The following is a 20,418-nucleotide window of genomic DNA, read 5'->3' as shown; positions in this document are numbered from 1 at the left end:
CAAGGCTGAAGTGAGCTGTGATTGCAACACTGCACTTCAGCCTTGGTGACAGAGCAAGACCCTGTCTCAAAAAGAAAAAAAAAAAGGATAAAGAGAGGGGCATTACATATGATAATGAGATCAGTTCTTCAAGAAGACATAATCCTTTATGTGTGTGCTCTAGTATCAAAATACATGAGGGGAAAAAAAAAACTGATAGAACTGCAAAAAGAAGTAAACAAATCCGCTATTGTAGTTGGAGTCTTCGACAGCCCTGTATTAGGAATTAACAGATTCAGGAGGAAGAAGATTGGTAGTGACATAGTTGAACAGCAACATGAGTCAACAGGGTCTATGTATTCATTTTGGTTCACATGGAACATTCACCAAGATGGACTATGTTTTGGCACATAAAACACTCCTTAACAAATTTAAAGAGCTTGAAATCATAGCGTGTATGCCCCCAAATCACAAAAAAAATTAACAGAATTCAATAACAAAAATATGCTGGGAAATCCCTACGTATTTAAAGATTAACCAGTATACTTCTTTTCTTTATTTTATTTATTTGTTTTTTTTTTTGAGATGAAGTCTCACTCATCGCCCAGGCTGGAGTGCAGTGGCTCGATCTTAGCTCACTGCAACCTCCAACTCCCAGGTTCAAGCGATTCTTCTGCCTCAGCCTCCGGAGTAGCTTATTCACCTGTACACTTCTGAGTAATACATAGGCCAAAGAAAAAGACTCAAAACCATCCTGGGCAACATAGTGATACCCATCTCTAAAAAAATAATAATAATAAATTAGCTTGGTGTGGCACACACTTATGGTCCCAGCTACTGGGGAGGCTGAGATGGGAGGATCGCTTGAGCCCAGGCAGCCAAAGCTGCAGTGAGCTATTGTGATGGTTAATATTGAGTGTCAACTTGTTTGGATTGAAGGATGCGAAGTATTGTCCCTCAGTGTGTCTGTGAGGATATTGCCAAAGGAGATTAACAAGTCAGACCCACCCTCAATCCTGTGGTCACAATTTAATCAGCTGCCAGTGCAGCCGGAATAAAGCAGGCAGAAGAATGCAGAAGGACAGACTGGCTGAGTTTTCTGGTCTTCATCTTTCTCCCGTGCTGGATGCTTCCTGCCTTCAAACATCAGACTCCAAGGTTTTGGACTCTTGGAATTACACCAGTGATTTGCCAGGGACTGTAAGGCCTTTGGCCACAGACTGAAGGCTGCATGGTCAGCTTCCCTCTTTTGAGGTTTTGGGACTCGGACTGGCTCCTTGCTCCTCAGCTTGCAGATGACCTATTGTACGACTTCACATTGTGGTCACCTGAGTCGATATTCCTTAATAAACTCCCTCTAACATATACATCTGTCCTATCAGTCCTGTCCCTCTAGAGAACCCTGACTAACACAGCTATGATCATGCCTCTGCACTCCAGCCTGGGTGACAGAGTGAAACCCCACTTCAAAAAAGAAAAAAGGAAAGAAAAAGACTCAAGAAATTTTGAAAATATTTGAAACTAAATAAAAATGAAAAAAATACATCAAAATGTGTGGGATGTAGTAAAAGCAATGCTCAGAGAGAAACCTGTAGCATTGAATGTATATATTCCAAAGGGAGAAAGATATAAAATCAGTAATCAGCTTTCACCTTTGGAAACTTGACAAGGAAAATTAAATTTGAAATAACGAGAGAAAATAAATAATAAAAATTAGCTACCCTGGCCTCCATAGCAAGACCCCGTCTCTACAAAAAAAATAAAAAAATTTAGGCCGGGTGTGGTGGCTCACGCCTGTAATCCCAGCACTTTGGGAGGCCGAGGCGGGTGGATCACGAGGTCAAGAGATCGAGACCATCCCGGTCAACATGGTGAAACCCCGTCTCTACTAAAAATACAAAAAATTAGCTGGGCACAGTGGTGCGTGCCTGTAATCCCAGCTACTCAGGAGGCTGAGGCAGGAGAATTGCCTGAACCCAGGAGGCGGAGGTTGCAGTGAGCCGAGATCGCGCCATTGCACTCCAGCCTGGGTAACAAGAGCGAAACTCCATCTCAAAAATAAATAAATAAATAAATAAATAAATAATTAAATTGAATTAAAAAATTTACTCAGGTGTGGTGATATGTGCTTATAACCCTAGCTTCTCAGGAGGCTGAGGCAAGAGGATCGCTTGAGCCTAGGAGGTGGAGGCTGCAGTGAACCGTGATTGCACCACTGCACTTTAGCCTGGGTGACAAATTTGTGGGCATAGAGTTGTTCTTAATATTCCTTTATTTTTATTTGTTTTTTTTTTTTTTGAGTCACAGTCTTGTTCTGTCGCCAGGCACCAGGCTGGAGTGCAGTGGCGCAATCTCGGCTCACTGCAATCTCCGCCTCCTGGGTTCAAGTAATTCTCCTGCCTCAGCCTCCCGAGTAGCTGGGACTACAGGTGCACACCACCATGCCCAGCTAATTTTTGTATTTTTTAGTAGAGACGGGGTTTCACCATGTTGGCCGGGATGGTCTCGATCTCTTGACCTCGTGATCCGCCAGCCTCGGCCTCCCAAAGTGCTGGGATTACAGGCGTGAGCCACTGCGCCCGGCCATAATATTCCTTTATTATATTATCCTTTTTTTTTTTTTTTTTTTTGAGATGGAGTCATTCACTCTCTTGCCCAGACTGGAGTGCAGTGGCACGATCTCGGCTCACTGGAACCTCTGCTTCCCAGGTTGAAGCAATTCTCCTGCCTCAGCCTCCTGAGTAGCTGGGATTACAGGCAAACACCACCAAACCATGCTAATTTTTGTATTTTTAGTAGAGAGGGGGTTTCCCTGTGTTGGCCAGGTTGATCTCAAACACCTGACCTAAAGTGATCTGTCTGCTTCAGCTTCCCAAAGTGCTGGAATTACAGCAGTAAGCCACTACACCAAGCCTCCGTTATTATCTTGTTGATGTTTATGGAATCAATAGTGATGGCCTGTCTCTATTTTTTTGTTGTTGTTGTTTTGTTTTGAGACAGGGGCTCATCCTGTCCAGGCTGGAGTGCATCGGCAGAATCACAGCTCACTGCAGCTTTGACCCACCCAGACCCAGATGATTCTCCCATTGAAGCCTCCTAAGTAGCTGGCGCTACAGGCATGCACCACCAAGCCCAGCCAATTTTTGTATTTTGTAAAGACAGAATTTCCCCATGTTTCCCAGGCTGGTCTTGAGCTCCTGGGCTCAAGTGGTCTACTTACCTCAGCCTCCCAAAGTACCGGGATTACAGCAGTGAGCCCCATCTCTAAGTTTTGACATTAATAATTCACGTATTGGCTAGGCATGGTGGCTCACACCTGTAATCCCAGTACTTTGGGACGCCAAGACAGGTGGATCACAGGAGTTCCGAGACCAGCCTGGCCAAGATAGTAAAACCCTGTCTCTACTGAAAATACAAAAATTAGCCAGGCACGGTGGCAGGCACCTGTAATCCCAGCTACTCGGGAGGCTGAGGCAGGAGAATCACTTGAACCCAGGATGTTGAAGTGAGCCAAGATCACACCGCTGCACTCTAGCCTGGGCAACAGAGAAAGACTCCATCTCAAATAATAATAATAATAATAATTTGTGCCTTATTTTTTTCTTGATTAGCCTGGCTAGAGATTTATTATTTTTATTGATCTTTTCAAAGAACCAGCTTTTGGTTTTGTTGATTTTTTTCCCTTTATTTTCTGTTTTCAATTTCATTGATTTCTGTTCTAATTTCTAAAGTTCTGGAGATATTGGAGTGGTCTGAACTTTATAAGATCTTGAGACTAACAAATCAACACTTCCTTCCAAAACAAAGCCCAAATAGAGGAGAAACTGCTGGCAGTAGAATCCAAATAGAACTTAGCAGAGACAATAAAGGCAAAAAAAGAGAGAAGGTCCAGATAGAAGTAGGTGGGGTAGTAGAAGATGCCTGTCTTCAGAGTCAAAGATCATATTTGTATCACTTATTTTAAGAAAGATAAAGAAAACGCTAAAGCTTTGAAGTTAAAAAAACTATTCTTGGCCTGGTGTAGTGGCTCATGCCTGTAGTCCTAGCACTTTGGTGGGCAGATCACTTGAGGTCAGGAGTTCAAGACCAGCCTGGCCAACATGGTAAAATCCCATCTACTAAACATACAAGAGAAAAAAAATTAGCTGGGCGTGGTGGCAGATGCCTGTAATTCCAGCTACTCAGGAGTTTGAGGCAGGAGAATCGTTGAAACTGGGAGATGGAGGTTGCAGTAAGCCAAAATGGCAGCACTGCACTCCAGCCCAGGTGACAGAGCGAAACTCTGTCACATACACACAAAAAAGAAAAGACAAAAAAGAAAGGCCATTCTTCGTATTACTCTTTTCTAAACAGAAAAACTCACTGCACTTAAAAATGAGCAATTAGGCCAGGCATGGTGGCTCACGCCTGTAATTCCAGCACTTTGGGACACCAAGGCAGGTGGATCACTTGAGGTCAGGGGTTCAAGACCAGCCTGGCCAACATGGTGAAACCCAGTCTCTACTAAAAATACAAAATTAACCAGGTGTAGTAGGGTGTACCTGTAATCCCGGCTACTTGAGAGTCTGAGGTAAGAAAATCACTTGAACCTGGGAGGCAGAAGTTGCAGTGAGCTGAGATTATGCCACGGCACTCCAGCCTGGGTGACTCCATCTCAAAAAAAAAAAAAAAAGAAAAAAGAAAAGAAAAAAGAAAAATTAACTCCATCTCAAAAGAAAAAAGAAAAGCAATTAAAACTACCCAATTGAAGACCATACTTAGTCATTATAAAAAAGAAGAAGATAAGGAATAATACCATAATGTCCCTATTGACAATGAAAGCATAACAGAAAGATTTACCCTTAAAACAAAAGAAAACCATTAAGAAAATAAAAGGGACTATGAAAAATCAATATAAGAATTAGAAAAATTCAGAAATGTGATGATTGGAAAAAATAAGATGTTTAAAAGTGAGGTTACAGAACTCAGGAGCAAATTAGAATAGATGAAAAGTTATTTCAGAAATAAAGGCTATTCTAGAAATTACACAAGCAAAAATGACAATGGACAATACCTTCAGACAAACAGAAGATTAAATGGAGGAACTTTTTTTTTTTTGAGAATGAGTCTTAACTCTGTTACCCAGGCTGGTGTGCAGTGTTGTGATCTCAGCTCACTGCAACCTCTGCCTCCTGGGTTCAGGTGATTCTCCTGCCTCAGCCTCCTGAGTAGCTGGGACTACAGATGCCCACCACCACGCTTGGCTAATTTTTGTGGGTTTTCTTTTTTTCTTTTTCTTTTTTTTTTTGAGAGGGAGTTTCCCTCTTGTTGCCCAGGCTAAAGTGCAATGGTGCAATCTCGGCTCACTGCAACCTCTGCCTCCCGGGTTCAAGTGATTCTCCTGTTTCAGCTTCCTGAGTAGCTGGGATTACAGGCACATGCTACCACGCCTGGCTTATTTTTGTATTTTTATTAGAGACGGGGTTTCATCATATTGGTCAGGCTGGTCTTAAACTCCTGACCTCAGATGAGCTGCCTGCCTCAGCCTCCCAAAGTGCTGGGATTACAGGCGTGAGCCACCACACCCGGCCAAACAGATACGTCTCTTATGGGTTCAGCAGAGGCCACATGGGACTCTTCTCCCTCCATGATAGAGTGGTATCATAGGGATCTCTAGTTGGAAGTTTCCACTCCCACCCAGCAGTAACGAAGCCACCTTCCCTTTCATTCAAAGTGGTTTCAGCAGAGATCAGTAGGAAATCTTAATTTCAACCTTCGTCTCACAATAACAAGGCAGTGTCCTTCTTTCCTCATTAGTTGGGGGTGAAAAGAGGCCTGCTAACCATGTTAAAATTAGATACAAACATTTAAATAAGATCCACAGTCTCATAATAAAATACCCAAAATGTTCAGGAATCAATTGAAAATCTCTCATTATACTAGGAATCAAGAAAATCTCAAATTTAATGAGAAGACAACATCAATATGGACCAATGCTGAGATAACACATATTAGAATCATCTATCAAGAAATTTTAAGCAGCCATCATGCAATGCATCATAAGCAATTGCAAACACACTTGAAACAAATGAAAAAATAGAAAGTCTCAGAAAAAAATAGAAAATATAAATGAAGACCATATGGGAATTTTTTTTTTCAGATGGAGTCTCGCTCTGTTGCCCAGGCTGGAGTGCAGTGGTGTGATCTTGGCTCACTGCAACCTCCGCCTCCCGGTTCAAGCGATTCTCCTGCCTCGGTCTCCCAAGTAGCTGGAACTACAGGCACCTGCTGCCCCTCCCAGCTTAATTTTATATTTTTAATAGAGATAGGGTTTCACCATGTTGGCTAGGCTGGTCTCAAACTCCTGACCTCACGTGATCTGCCTGCCTCAGCCTCCCAAAGTGCTGGGATTACAGGTGTGAGCCACCACACCTGGCCCACAAGGAAATTTTAGAATTGAAAAATACAACAACCAAAATGAGAAACTCAATGGATGGGTTCAATATCAGAATAGAGATCATGGAGGAAAGCATCAGTTAACTTGAAGATAGAGCAATAGAACTTACCCCATCTAACAACAGAGAGAAAACAAATTTAAAAGAAAATAGATAGAATCTCAGGGACCTGTAGGATTATAACAAAAGATCTAACATTCCTGTCTTGGAGAGAGAGGAGAGGGGAGATGGGCTTAAAAAATAATTGAAGAAATAATGGCTGAAAACTATAATTTAGCAAAAGACATAAATGTACAGATTAAAGAAATGAAGTGAGCCCCAAACAGGATAAAGCCAAAGAAATCCACATTAGGACACATAATAATCAAACTTCTAAAAGCTAAAGACAAACATAGAATTGAGAAAGAGATGACAATTTCTTATGTATAAGAGAAAACCAGAGGATTTCTCATTAGATACTACAAAGGCCAGAAAGAAGTGGCACATTTTTCAAGTACTGAAAGAAAAGAACCGTCAAACCAAAATTCAATATCCGGCAAAAGTATCCTTCAGAAATGAAGGGGAAATCAAGACATTCTCAGATGAAGGAACACTTAACGGAACCTGTCACCAACATAACTCCTCTAAAAGAATGGCTAAAGGGGCCAGGCGCGGTGGCTCATGCTTGTAATCTCAGCACTTTGGGAGGCCGAGATGGGCGGATCACGAGGTCAGGAGATCGAGGATATCCTGGCTAACACGGTGAAACCCAGTCTCTACTAAAACTATAAAAAAAAAAAAAAATAGCTGTGCATGGTGGTATGCACCTGTAGTCCCAGCTACTCGGGAGGCTGAGGCAGGAGAATCGCTTGAATCCAGGTGGCAGAGGTTGCAGTGAGCCAAGATCATGCCACTGCACTCCAGCCTGGGCCACAGAGCAAGACTCCGTCTCAAAAAAAAAAAATGGCTAAAGGAAAGGAAGTTCTTAAAATGTAAAGGAAATAATAGAAGAAGGAATCTTGGACTATCAGAAAGGAAGAAAAAACAATTGAAAGAAGGAAAATGTGAGTAAATGCAATAGACTTTACTGCTTCTAGAGTTTTTCTAAATGGTGTTTGGATAACATTGTGTAAAGTCGTTCTTGAATATATAGAGGAAGTACTTAAGATAATTATAAATAGGGGAGGATAAAGGGACTTAATAGTAGGTAAGGTTTCTACACTTCACTCTAACTGGCAAAATGTCAAAACTAATAGACTGTCATAAGCTATGTACGTATACAATAAGAAACACTTTATCCACAAGAGCACCAGAAAAACAAAAACAGAAATGAATCAGGTATAGTGGCTCATGCCTGTAATCATAGCTACTTAGGTGGGAGGATTGCTTTAAGCTAGGAGTTTGAGACCATCCTGGGAAACATAGCAAGACCCCATCTCTAAAAACAAGAAGAAAGATAAAGAAAAAAGGAATCAAGAACAGAGGCAACAAAAAGAAAATAAAAAATTAAGTGACAAACTTAAGCCCTAATATACCAATAATTACATTAAATGTAAATGGTCAAAATATGTCAACCAAGACAAAGATTGATAGAGTGGACTTTTAAAAAAATGACCCAATCATGTACTGTCTAAAATAAACTCACTTAAATACAACTATATAGATAGTGTGAAAGTAAAAGTATAGAAAAAGATATATTTTGCAAAGATTAATCAAAATAAAACATAAATGGCTATGTTAATATCAAAGTAGCTCTCTATGCAAAATGTTTTCCAAGAACAGTTACATTACATAATAATAAATATCAGTTCACCAAGGCATCACAATTTTTAATGTTTATTCCCCAAATGACAGGGCTACAGAATATGTGAGGCAAAAACTAACGGAGCTGAAAAGAGAACTAGACAAGGGTTTTGTCATGTTGGCCAGGCTGGTCTCAAACTCCTGACCTCAAGTGATCCGTCTGCCTCAGCCTCCCAAAGTGCTGGGATAACAGGTGTGGGCCATCATGCCCAGCCAGAAAAATAATTTTTAAAAATCATGATTTGCTTCCAAATTGAGTATTGTTTTAAGAACTTTTTGATGATTCCAGTCGCTACTGTTGCTCTTGAGCAGTTTCTTAGAATAGTCAATGGACATAAATTATGTTAAAAATCTTTATTAGGCCAGGTGCAGTGGCACAATCCTGCAATCCCAGCACTTTAGGGTACCCAGGTGGGCAGATAACTTGAACTCAGAAGTTCTAGACAAGCCTGGGCAGAATGGTGCCCTGTCTCTGAAAAAAAAAAAAAAAAAAAAAAAAAAAAAAAATTAGCCAGGCATGATAGCATGCACCTGTCATCCCAGCTACTCAGGAGGCTCAGGTGGGAAGATCACTTGAACCCAGGAGGTTGAGGCTGTAGTGAGCTTAGATTGCACCACTGCACTCCAGCCTGGGTAACAGAATGAGAACCTATCAGAAAAAAGAAAGAAAGGAAGAAATCTTTGTTAAAACAGAATAATTAGCAATTTTACTGAAAGAGGCATGAAAAATGTATTATGGAATAAATATATAATTTATGAATTGTGTATCTTTGTCCAGACATTGTATTACTACTTTGTCCAAACATCATTGATCTATCAAGAGAATAAACGTGTGCAAGAGTAATAAAATTCCATCAGCTCTGATATTTTGACAACTTTGTCATATAAAAAGCGTAGCTGTACATATGTCTTTCATTTTCATAATTCTGAAACTGTGTGAAAATAAGAGGGGAACATATTTTATTTTACAAATTGTAACTTGATTTGTATCTTTTAAATATTTAGACACATAGTATGTCGATTTCCATTTCTTCTTTTGCTCTGGACCTAGCAAATGTTGGGGTGGGCCTGGCCCTAACCTCCTCGACCCTCAGAACCTCAACTTCCTTTTCCTGAAAAAGAGGAGAACACTCTTGAGCTCACATCTGGGATGAACCCGGCAGCTGGTGCATAACGGGTTCTGAGTAAATACGGCTAAGTTCTCTGACTCTCCTGAGGAGGAATCCGTGTTCAAGGAGTGTTTAAGGGGTTTTTGTTTGTTTTATTCTTTCTTTCTTTTTAAGGCTGCAAGGGAGACGAACGTGTTTGAGGCTCAGAGGTAAAAAAGTGGTTGGTTGAAGACACCGAAGACTGAGATGTGCGATGGGGCGGGGTGGGACTGGCTCCGAGGGACTGGCTTAATAGTGGGAATGGAGAAGAGGAATCCCCATCCACCCCCGCAGGAAACGCTCCAACGTTTGGAGGTGTGTGTGCCTGAGTGTGCCTGTTTGTGCGGTGGGGATTAGTTCCTACTCCCGCAGACACCATCACTCATGACGAAGCTGATTCCCCTCACGCGGCCCAAGGCGCACACGCGCGATCCACGACCACGCCCGCACACACTTGACACACACAGGGCATTCGAGGGTCCGGTTGCCATGGCGAGCAGGAGCGCGTGAGCCCAGCCGCCCCTCCCGCCCCCGGCGAGCCCAGTCAACTCCCACTCTGATTGGCCGCTGCTTCCTCATTATGCAAATCATTTGCGTAGACTCAGCGGCCTGCTGCCTGACGTCACCAAGCACGGGGGCTGGGGCTCGGGGCTCGGCTCCGGGAGAGCTCGGGCGGGAGCCCAGAGAGCGGTGCACGGGGACCTCAAGCCAGACCCCAGCGTCCTGCCACCTCGGCCCGGGCCCGCCCCGCCCCGGCCCCGCCCCTTTACGGCCCGCCCCACCCCCTCTACGCCCCTCCACCCGGACCCCGCCCCCTGGGCAGCCCCCCGCCCTCTCCGTTCGGGCCCCGCCCCCTCCCCCTGGCCCTCGCCACTGGTCCAGGGAGGGGACGGCGGGACAGGCGGGACCGGTGGGACCGGCGGGAGGGCGGACAGGGCGGGGACATGGCCGCGGCGCCCGGAGGGTCAGCGCAGCCAGCCGGCCCCGGCCCGCGCCTGGGTTTCAGCACCGCGGACAGCGGCGTCGGCATGAGCGGGCTAAACCCCGGTCCCGCCGTGCCCATGAAGGACCACGACGCCATCAAGCTCTTCGTGGGGCAGATCCCGCGGGGCTTGGACGAGCAGGACCTCAAGCCGCTGTTCGAGGAGTTCGGCCGCATCTACGAACTGACGGTGCTGAAGGACCGGCTCACCGGCCTCCACAAAGGTGCGCGGGGTCAGCCCAGCCCAGCCCAGCCCCAATCCGATTAGAGTGTGGCCCGGCCCCAGCCCAGCCCCAGCCCTAGCCTTGCCGAGAGCCAGTCCAACACCAGTCCAATATCAGCCCCACCTCAGCCCAGCCCCCTTCCCAGATCACAGAATTTTCTCTCTGACATCCTCCCTCTGATTATCACTGTGGTCACTTAACATGTTCTGCACTCTAACCTCCAAATCCCTGCCCTCCACCTCTCACATCCCAGCAGTCCCTGCCTTTTAGTTGGACCTCTCCGCCACCTCTGCCAACAGACCCAAAATTCTGGAATTTGAAAACTTATCCCACCTTCTAGATCTTGAATACCCTCAATTTCCAAACCCTGAACCCAAACATTCCTGAACCCTCCATCTGGTAGCCCTACTCAGGCCTAACCACCCACACGCATATCTTGGACTTCCACCCCTCCTTCTGGCCTCCAAGTCCAGCCACCTCCCCGCCAAGAGCCTTCTTTTGACTCTTACACTGCCAACTTAAAACACTGCAGACCCAAACTCTTCCCTTCTTCAGAACTCATACCTGTCTAACTCACAAAATCCATTTCAGCTCTCAGGAGGCTTTCAGTTCAAATACCCACCTCATGTTCAACAACAGCCCCAATCTCTCCTGCCCTTTGCCAGAATCTCAGTGCTCTCTACCTCTTCTGATTTCAGTTCAGAACCCTGACCTCAGCTGGGAATTCCTGCCACCCTGTGCCCCCTTCCTCTTGGATTTCCCTCAGCTGAAGCCACACTTCTTTCCTTCTCTAATCCCCCCACTCCTGTGCCTCTTCTTTACTCCTCCCCAATCCTCTTTATGGCCTCCTTCTTTCCCTCCTTCACAGGCTGGTTCCAGTCCAGACCCATTCTCAGGATGGGTCAGGCTGAAGAGACAGAAAGAGATCTTCTCCCTGCCCTTGCTAGAGAGACACAGGCACCACCTCGGCCACACCCCTTTCTTCCTGTAGAGAGGGAGGAGGCTTGTTTACACGCAGAAAAGTCTATCCAGGCAGGGCTGGAGTAAGAGAGCCAGAATCACATGTCATACATGGGCAGGAGAAGGGGAGATGATTTGAGAAGAAACACTCTTTTCTCCTCCCCAACCACCACCACCATGCTGTGCTTTCAGGTTTTTGTTGGGGAAGAGTCACCAACTATCCTCCATGATCTTCCTAAGAGAGGAGTGGTGGGCCTTGGGTAACAGCTAAAGGTACATTGCTAAGGACCGAGAGCTGGAATCAGACTGCCACCTCTTCAAATGGGAGGCCTTGTGGGGTTCCTTGGCACACTAATGAAGGCTCTTTAAGAAAATGCCAATAGAAGGGCTAGGACCATCTGGCTAGAGTACAGCTTCCACCCTTTGGGGTGGGGTTGTGTTAATGCGTTTGTGAAAGGACAATACCACACCATCTAGATTCCGCCTAATGCACTCCTACTACCTGCCTGTCTGTCCATCCCTCCATAGCAACTCATTTTCTTATTTTTAGACATTGATTTCAGTATGTAAGTACAAAGCTAATCTTTATAGGGCATCTGTACAATAAGGGAAGTATATAGAATATCCTTAAATCTCACTCTTCTCACTATCAGAGTCTCTGAACTGTTTCCTCATCCTCTCTCTCCTCATTTAGCTCTCATTCTTCCTGTTATTTGCATTCATCTGTCTTTTAAACCATGCTTCTCTGTCTTTTCTTCCCTTCATTCTTCCACCTTCTATCGTGGCTAGTCCACATGGGGCTTCTTTAGGCAGCAACTGGGCCCCAGGGCCTTTCAGACAGGAAACCCTGCCTGGTTTTGACATCAGGTGATATGGCTTGGTGGCAAAAGACATAGCAGGGATGTAAGTGGAATCAAGTGTTTGGTGATTTATTTCCAAATCAACCCAAAACTCTCCAAGGCAAGTGTTGCCTTACAAGATGATTGTGGAGGGTCTCCAAGTCAACATCTTCCTCATCCTCTCCCCAGCAGCAGTGACGTCTAAAAGATAGAGTGACTCATTCTCCTTTTGATGGCTGAGTACGGAGGCAGGCAGCCACAGTGCTTTGAAAACAACCCCAGCTTGGGAGTTAAGACATTCCAAATCCTTCCCTGCCACTGACCTCTCTGGGCTTCAGTTTCCCTTTTGATATGATAAGAGTTTTCCTCAGGAGTTATCTAAGTTCTCTTTAACTCAATCAGTGGCCGACAATAAACCCATCTTGCGGGGGCAGTGAAGAAGCCAGAAAAAAAATGCTCCCATTTGCCTTTCTAATCTGCTGAGGTCTAAGCGGCAATCTGCCCCAAGTTCCTAATGGCTCACCATATCCACTTTCTCCTCCTTCAGTCCTTCTCCCTCCTGCACTCAGAAGGCTCCCTTTGAAAACACAGATCTTATCATGTCACAAATCTGCTTAAAACCCTTTAAAGTGGCTCTCCGTTGCTCTTAGGAAAAAGTTAAAAATCCGACTGAGGCCCACAAGGATATATATGACTTGATTCCTGCATACCTCACTAGCCACTCTGCCCCCATGCAACAGCTTCAGCCACACTAGCCTTCTATCAATTCCGTCAACACACCAAATTCTTGATTCAGTCTTCATATATGCTTTTCCCTCTGTCTGAAATAATCACTGTCCTTTTCATCACCTGATTGTTAAGGAGTCAGTGTTCTTGTTCTCAAGGACTCAGTGCCTTCTTTGAGACATTATTCAACCCTTTGGACTCATTTAGGGACCCCTCATGATTTGTCTAATCCCCATGAGGGCAGGGAATGTGTCTGTCTTGTTGCCGCTCTATCCCCAAGCTCATCAAAATGCCCCACCATAATAAGTAAGTGTGTTCAATAAATATTTTCTGAATGAATGAATGCTCAGTGGCTGTTGGAAAGGAGGAGATAGCTGCTTCAGTGCTTTCTAGCAGGCTACAGGTCCTGAGGCTGAACAAAAAGGGGGCTAGACTTGACCCTTTGGCTCAACCTAGACCTCTTTGCTGCCCCTTATCTGCTGGCCCTTTTAGGGGAGCCAGATTTTGGGGCACAATAACTCTTTAAGAGGCCCTACTTCAAAGCTCTAAGAAAGTTGACAGATCAAGATCCTTGAACAGGATTGGGGGTCCCTGGAAGCTCCTACCTATGGGAAGCCGTTAAACAGTCCCATCTTCTAAATCTCAAATCAGTCCATTCCCCAGCTTCAAACTTCGGGGAAGGAGATATGGAAAGAAGCTGTGGGGTCCTGCGGTTGGCCCCAACCCTTCTTTTACTATTTTGCCTCTTCCCATCTGAAACTGAGTTGGGAAGGAATTGAGGCTGACCCTGGGAGACCCCATGAGTCTGAATCCAAAAGGCAGGGGAAGTCTGGGTTAAAGATGACAAAGCTGCTTAGAGAGGTTTAACCCCAACAGGACTGTGGCTGGAGTGGGGAGGGGAGATGTGGGATTGCATGCACATGTGACTCGGTATGGGTACATATGTTCCTGGGCAGGAAGCCAGGAGCAAATGAAAGGGAGCCAGAGCCTGGGACACAGGTCCCCAGGCACATGAAGCCCCTCCCTCCAGAGGTGGGAGGCAGGGTGGGCTTCTCAGAAAGCAGCGTCCTTGTTTAAAGGAGAGTGGCCTTACATTTGTCAACTTAGTGGGGTCTTTCGAAGAAGAATAGATGGGGGTTTCAGGAAACCCCCTGAGCCAGCCTCTTCCTCCTCAGGCTGTGCCTTCCTCACCTACTGCGCCCGGGACTCTGCTCTCAAGGCCCAGAGTGCACTGCACGAGCAGAAGACCCTGCCAGGGGTAAGTCCTCCGGGTTGGGGGGTGGGAACCACCTCAGGCTGGGGACAGTGCCCTATGTGCATGCCAAAGCAGCATGTGGGGGCTGGGTTGGGACCAAGAACTAGAAGCAGAATCATCTTTTAGGAGAGGGCTTCCTATACCCTGAAGAGCAACAAGTTCTTTGTTACACCCAATCTTCTGGCTCAAAAAAAGGGCTCAAGATCCTTGAGCTAGGCGTTCCATCCATCTTTTAGGAGAGGCATCAGTGTTGTGGGCTAAGCTAGAATTTATTCTCCTTGGCTAAAAAATTATGGCTTTGGGTGTCACTTGTCACTGGTGTGAGCAAGAATGTAGATCCATGGGGTAGAGGCTCTGCTGGGCTGGTATCCCATTTTCTCTAGTCCTAAGGTCCTTGCTGGCACTTCTCTCTAGTCCTCTTCCTGTAATGATTTTTTTTTTTTTTTTTTTTTTTTGGTGCCTTGATTCACTAAGATTGTCTTCCCTCCACAGGGCAAACACTTGACTAAAGTTAGGGGAGACCTGATTCTACAGGCAGCTAGGCTTGTAGGCACCAATGATACCTGGTCTGGTCTTGGCTAATGGATAATCACTCAACAAAAGGCAAAGTGGGACCTACTGACCATGTGGTAGGATGAAAGGGTGATTGTTAGTAATTAGCATGGGTTTTCCAGGAGCAAGTCATACTATACAGCCTTGTTTTCTCTTGTCCGAGGAGTGGCATGTCTAAAATAGAGCACTATTTAAATGCCATTCACAGGCCAAACTTGGGGCTATGTCCAGTTCTAGGCCTCAGATTTAAGGGGTCGTTTGCCTACAAGAAAGAGACTATGATCAAGTAAAGATATAAAGTATATTTGGAGTAATAGTTTGGAAGAATTAGGACTATTTAACTGGAGAAGATAGGGCTTAGTGGGACTTTCATAAGGAGGCATCATAAGCTAATAATTAAGAATACTGGGTTTTCAGGCTGAGTGTGGTGGCCCACGCCTGTAATCCTAGCACTTTGGGAAGCCGAGGCAGGCAGATCACCCGAGGTCAGGAGTTTGAGACCAGCCTGGCCAACATGGCCAAACCCCATCTCTACTAAAAATAGAAAATTAGCCGGGCGGCTGGGCACGGTGGCTCAAGCCTGTAATCCCAGCACTTTGCGAGGCCGAGGCGGGTGGATCACGAGGTCAAGAGATCGAGACCATCCTGGTCAACACGGTGAAACCCCGTCTCTACTAATACAAAAAAATTTAGCTGGGCATGGTGGCGCATACCTGTAATCCCAGCTACTCAGGAGGCTGAGGCAGGAGAATTGCCTGAACCCAGGAGGCAGAGGTTGCAGTGAGCCAAGATCTCACCATTGCACTCCAGCCTGGGTAACAAGAGCGAAACTGTGTCTCAAAAAAAAGAAAAAAAAGAAAAAAAAGAAAATTAGCCAGGCATGGTGCCATGCACCTGTAATCCCAGCTACTTTGGAGGCTGAGGCAGGAGAATAATTTGAACTTGGGACGCGGAGGTTGCAGTGAGCCTAGATCATGCTACTGCACTCCAGCCTGGGCAACAGAGTGAGACTCAGTTAAAAAAAAAAAAACAACTGATTTTTGTGTCTCACAGACCTGGATTTGAATCTCAGCTCTGCCATTTATCGGTTCTGTGTCTCTAGGTAGGTTACTTGGACTCCTGAGCTTCCGTTTCTTTAGCTATGAGGAGTGGGTTACTCTAACACCTAGCTCACTTGGCTGTGGTGAGGATTACTTGAGTCTTAGCAAGTGCCTGGCACAGAGTAAGATTTCAATAAGTACTACTGTTGGGGTTGGGGTGACTACCTTCAGATTCTAGAAGAGGCGTTTGGTTTTCTATCAGCGGCCCCAGAAGGCTGGATTCGGATCAGTGAATACAGTAAGAAACAGACACTGATTTCAGCTCAGTACAAAGAAGTCAAGTCTCTGAATTAGAGCTGCCAAGCAATGAAGCAAGCTTCGCCAAGAGCTAATCAAGTTGTTAATGGGGTGACAGCTCCTAGAACCAATCACAGTAACTGAAGCACCTTGAGCCTCACTTCTGGGGACTCAGTGCCAAGTAACACCAATTTGTCACCATCACTGAGCCTCTGTCTGCAAGTTCCGGAGTCAGAGAGACCTGGATGTGGATCCAGTCCCCACCACTCACTAGCTCTGTGACTTTGGGCAAGTCTTTACTGTTAAGCCTAAGTTTCCTCATCTTTAAAGTTAAACCCAGGGGGTTGTTGTGATTAAATGAACTAAGTCATTAAGTGAGCTAAAGTACTCAATCCTGTTCTTGGCAGAAAATAAGCACTCAATAGGAGTTAGTTGGTAGTAGTAGTGATAGTAATAGTAATAGTAACAGCAGCATTAGTAGGAGTAGGAGTAGAACTCATCATTCATCTAACCATGGGAGCAAATGACTTCTGCTGCTAGAACCAAGAGTCAATGAGACAAGCTGTACCATTCCATGTGTGAAACAGCATGGTAAAGGTGCAGAGACAGAAGGAACAGGTGGGTGTGAAATGCAGCTGGGACTGTGGGGGAGGCCCATGTGAGCAGGGAGGGAAGCTGGAGGGAAGATCTGCAGAGGGTAGCAGTTGAAGAGGAAACTTTGAATGCCAGGCTTTACCCTGACAGGAAATAGGAGGCACCAAAAAAAAAAAAATTAAGATAAACTTTGGGAGGAAAAAAAATCTCTCCTCCACAAGACACAGGGCTCTGCCAAGTAAAGGGTACCTGGGGAGCTCCATGAGGCCAAGGGTACCTGAGATGAGGGCTATGAAGTCCTTAGAGTACTGGGAGAATTTCTGGGGAAGAAAAGCAATAGTAATGAGCATTTATTGATTCCAGTCTTTCTACCACTTTACATGGTATAAGTCATTTAACCCTCTATAAAGAAGGGATTTTTGTTGTTGTTGTTTTTTGTTTTGTTTTTTAGACAGAGTCTCATGATGTTGCCCAGGCTGGAATCCAGTGCCGTGGCTTCGGCTACCACAATCTCCACCTCCAGGGTTCAAGTAATTCTCCAGCCTCAGCCTCCCAAGTAGCTGGGATTATAGGTGTGCGCCACCACACCAGGCTAATATTTATAATTTTAGTAGAAATGGAGTTTCACCACGTTGGCCAGGCTGGTCTCGAACTTCTGGTCTAAAGTGATCCACCCACTGTCACTTCCCAAATTATTGGGATTACAGGCGTGAGCCACCGTGCCCGGCCTAAATAAGGTATTGTTATTGGCATTCCCATTTTACAGATGAGGAAACTAAGTCATAAGAATCAAGTGACTTGCCCAAGGTCATATAGCTAATAATGGGAAGATCTGGACTTTGGGCCCAGTTAATCTGGCCCTATAACTCATTCACTTAACCACTGTACTGTCACCTGAGCCAACCAGGTGGCAGACAGGGGTCGTAGGTTCTGGAGAGAATGGTGACTGGGGACATCTTCCCCCTCTTGCTACTCCACCTGCAGGCCTCGAACATGGCCCAGCTTCCTCTGATACTGTCAAGATTGGCTTTATTCACCCTCTCCAGCTTAACAAAGTGAAAATTAATATTTAATTATTCTCCTAAATGAAAATCAATGGCTGTGTTGGCCAGCCCCAACAATGCCTGTGCCATCAATCTTTCCTCTAGGCCTGCCAGGGACAGCAGTAACTTTAGTCACCTGGCCTCAGGCCCACCAGCATGGAGGGAGGAGTGCCCAGCTCTCTGCTGCCACTGGGTCCTGAGCACAGCTGCCACCTGCTGGAGAAGCAGGGACAAGACTTCAATCTGAATTCCTGCTGGAGTCAGGCAGGACTGTCACCATGAGACCAGAAAAGGCTGGGTCAGCCCCTAGAGGGAAAAGTCTGAAACCCCAGGGGGAATTTCATTTTTTTTTTTATATAGAGTCTGACTCTGTCACCCAGATTGGAGTACAATGGTGACATCTCAGCTCACTGCCACCTCCACCTCCTGGGTTTAAGTGATTCTCCTGCCTCAGCCTCCTGAGTAGCTGGGATTACAGGTGCCCACTATCACACCTGGCTAATTATTTTGTATTTTTAGTAGAGACAGAGTTTCACCATGTTGACCAGGCTGGTTTTGAACTCCAGACCTCAAGTGACCTGCCTGCCTCGGCCTCTCAAATTGCTAGGATTACAGGCATGAGCCACCACGTCCCGCCAAGAATTTCATGGGATCTGATGGACTGAGACCTTCTCTTGGCTCCTCTCCATTTGTCCCCTGCCCATTTCTGTCCCCTTTGAAAGCTTGCCTCCCTACTCAAGAACTCCTTCAAACCTCAGTTGATCTGTCCCACCTGGCTCCCACCTCCTGCAGCCTCTTCTCGATGAAGCCAGAATTCCTCCTTTTAGCCTCACTTTATGCTTCAGAATCCACCTGAAGAGGGTGAGGCCTAGGCTTAGTCCCACTTCTGGGATGCAGATGGTGCCTCCCTATTTGTTTATCTCCCTGTTCCTGACTTCCCTTCCTTTGGGAAGCCATCCCTTCAAACACTGTGAAGGAGGCAGATGTTACTGAGTAGGGGGGTACATTTGCTTTTACAAGTTGTGCCCTGCATCAAACAGCTTAGATGGAGAGGGCAGATGGGGGCAAACATCCAGCTATGCTTTATTGACCAAGTCATGCACATTATTTCAGGGCTTTGTCAGCCCAGAGGAAAGGGCACATTTTTTCTCATTCAGCCCCAAGGTTGAGGAGCACCTTTTTATAATTTACACAAAGACACTGTATGTGCTAGCAACCACTTCGTGAATTAGCCTGAGTCTTTGCCCTCAAGATGCTTCCCAAAAATGAGCCTCGTTGTGTTTCACTCAGGCTTACATCTGGGCATGTAAAGGAGAGACCAGAATTGGGGAGGGAGTCCCAGAGTCAAACCATAAAGGAAAAGGCTGGGCGCAGGGGCTCACACCTGTAATCTCAGCACTTTGAGAGGCTGAGGTGGGCAGATCACTTAAGGTCAGGAGTTTGAGACCAGCCTGGCCAACATGGTGAAAGCCTGTCTCTACTAAAAATACAAAAATAAAAATAAGAAAATTAAGGAAAAAATAAAAGAATAAAAAGAAGTAGGGAGGGAATAGATGCTTTGCAGAGGAGATATTGTCTAAACTGAATCATGGTCATATTTTATCATATCTGAGGATCTAGAAACCTAAAAGACAAGAAATTCTGGAGACAATGTGAACACTGGCAGGGAAGGTGTCTAGGGAAGATGGCTAAGGCTCCACACGAAAAGAGAGAATCCTGCATGTTGGGCAGCATGGAAGGCAAGACTCACAGCTTTTGACAGCCAGTCTCAGAATCTTGGGCTTTAACAGGATGCTTGCAATGGGGGAATTGAGGTGGATAGAGAAGAGTAAGAGACTATTTTCAAAAGATTGCTCTGGGCCAGGCATGGTGGCTCATGCCTGTAATCCCAGCGCATTGGGAGGCTGAGGCTGGAGGATGTTTGAGACCAACCTAGGCAACATAGTGAGACCGACCCTGTCTCTACAAAAAAAAATTTTTAATTAGCCAGATGTGGTGGTGTGCACCTGTAATCCCAGCTACTTGGGAGGCTGAGGTGGGAGGATTGCTTGAGCCCTGGAGGTTGAGGCTGTAGTGAGCTAACTGCACTACAGCCTGGGTGACAGAGCTGGATCCTGTCTCAAAAAAAAAAAAATTACTTTGGCTATGGTGTGAAGACTCGGTTGGAAAGGAAACAGCAGTGGAAGACCCTTTAATACAGTTTGAGTGCAGATGAATGGTGATGCTGGCCTGGAGCTGGAGAGAGGCCAGGAAAGGAGAGAAGTTAGACTTAAGAGCTATTTAGGGTATCCTCATAGATTCTAGAACCAATGGACTTGACAGTGGATTGAATTAGAGGAGGGGGGCGAGGTAAAACAAAGTACTAAAACTGAAGTTTGCTTCTTTTCTGTCCCATTCTTCCTCGCGCCTCCCTTCCTCGAGAAGGTTCTGATGAGCTCTCTTCCCATGGAATGGGGAGTACTGAGGGTGTGAGTGCTGAGTGAAAAGAATAGTTGGCATCAGGACAGAAGAGTCTGAAGAGGGCGACGCTGAGCCCAAAGGGAGGAATTTTAGACAAGTCAGG

General features: G+C 45.6%; 1 protein-coding gene across 7 annotated transcripts in view; it reads left to right on the top strand.

The window, feature by feature from the left end:
- CELF6 (CUGBP Elav-like family member 6) overlaps window positions 1–20,418 on the top strand; it is an 84,064-nt gene that overhangs the window by 39,529 nt on the left and 24,117 nt on the right. For 3 of the 7 annotated variants that reach the window (XM_012451265.2, XM_012451269.2, XM_012451267.3), the window contains 3 exons: window positions 9,479–9,513; window positions 10,444–10,549; window positions 14,250–14,332. In XM_012451265.2, the coding sequence (XP_012306688.2) occupies window positions 9,479–9,513; window positions 10,444–10,549; window positions 14,250–14,332 (224 nt within the window). Of the gene's footprint in view, window positions 1–9,478; window positions 9,514–10,287; window positions 10,550–14,249; window positions 14,333–20,418 lie in introns of those variants that run through there. The other 4 variants (XM_012451277.3, XM_012451276.3, XM_012451275.3 and 1 more) reach the window with 2 other exon arrangements.

The sequence above is a fragment of the Aotus nancymaae genome, unplaced genomic scaffold (assembly GCF_030222135.1).
Source record: "Aotus nancymaae isolate 86718 unplaced genomic scaffold, 86718_ANA_hifiasm-v0.15.2.pri h1tg000003l, whole genome shotgun sequence".
NCBI classification, from domain to species: domain Eukaryota; kingdom Metazoa; phylum Chordata; class Mammalia; order Primates; family Aotidae; genus Aotus; species Aotus nancymaae.
This window is presented reverse-complemented; position numbering and strand designations above follow the sequence as displayed.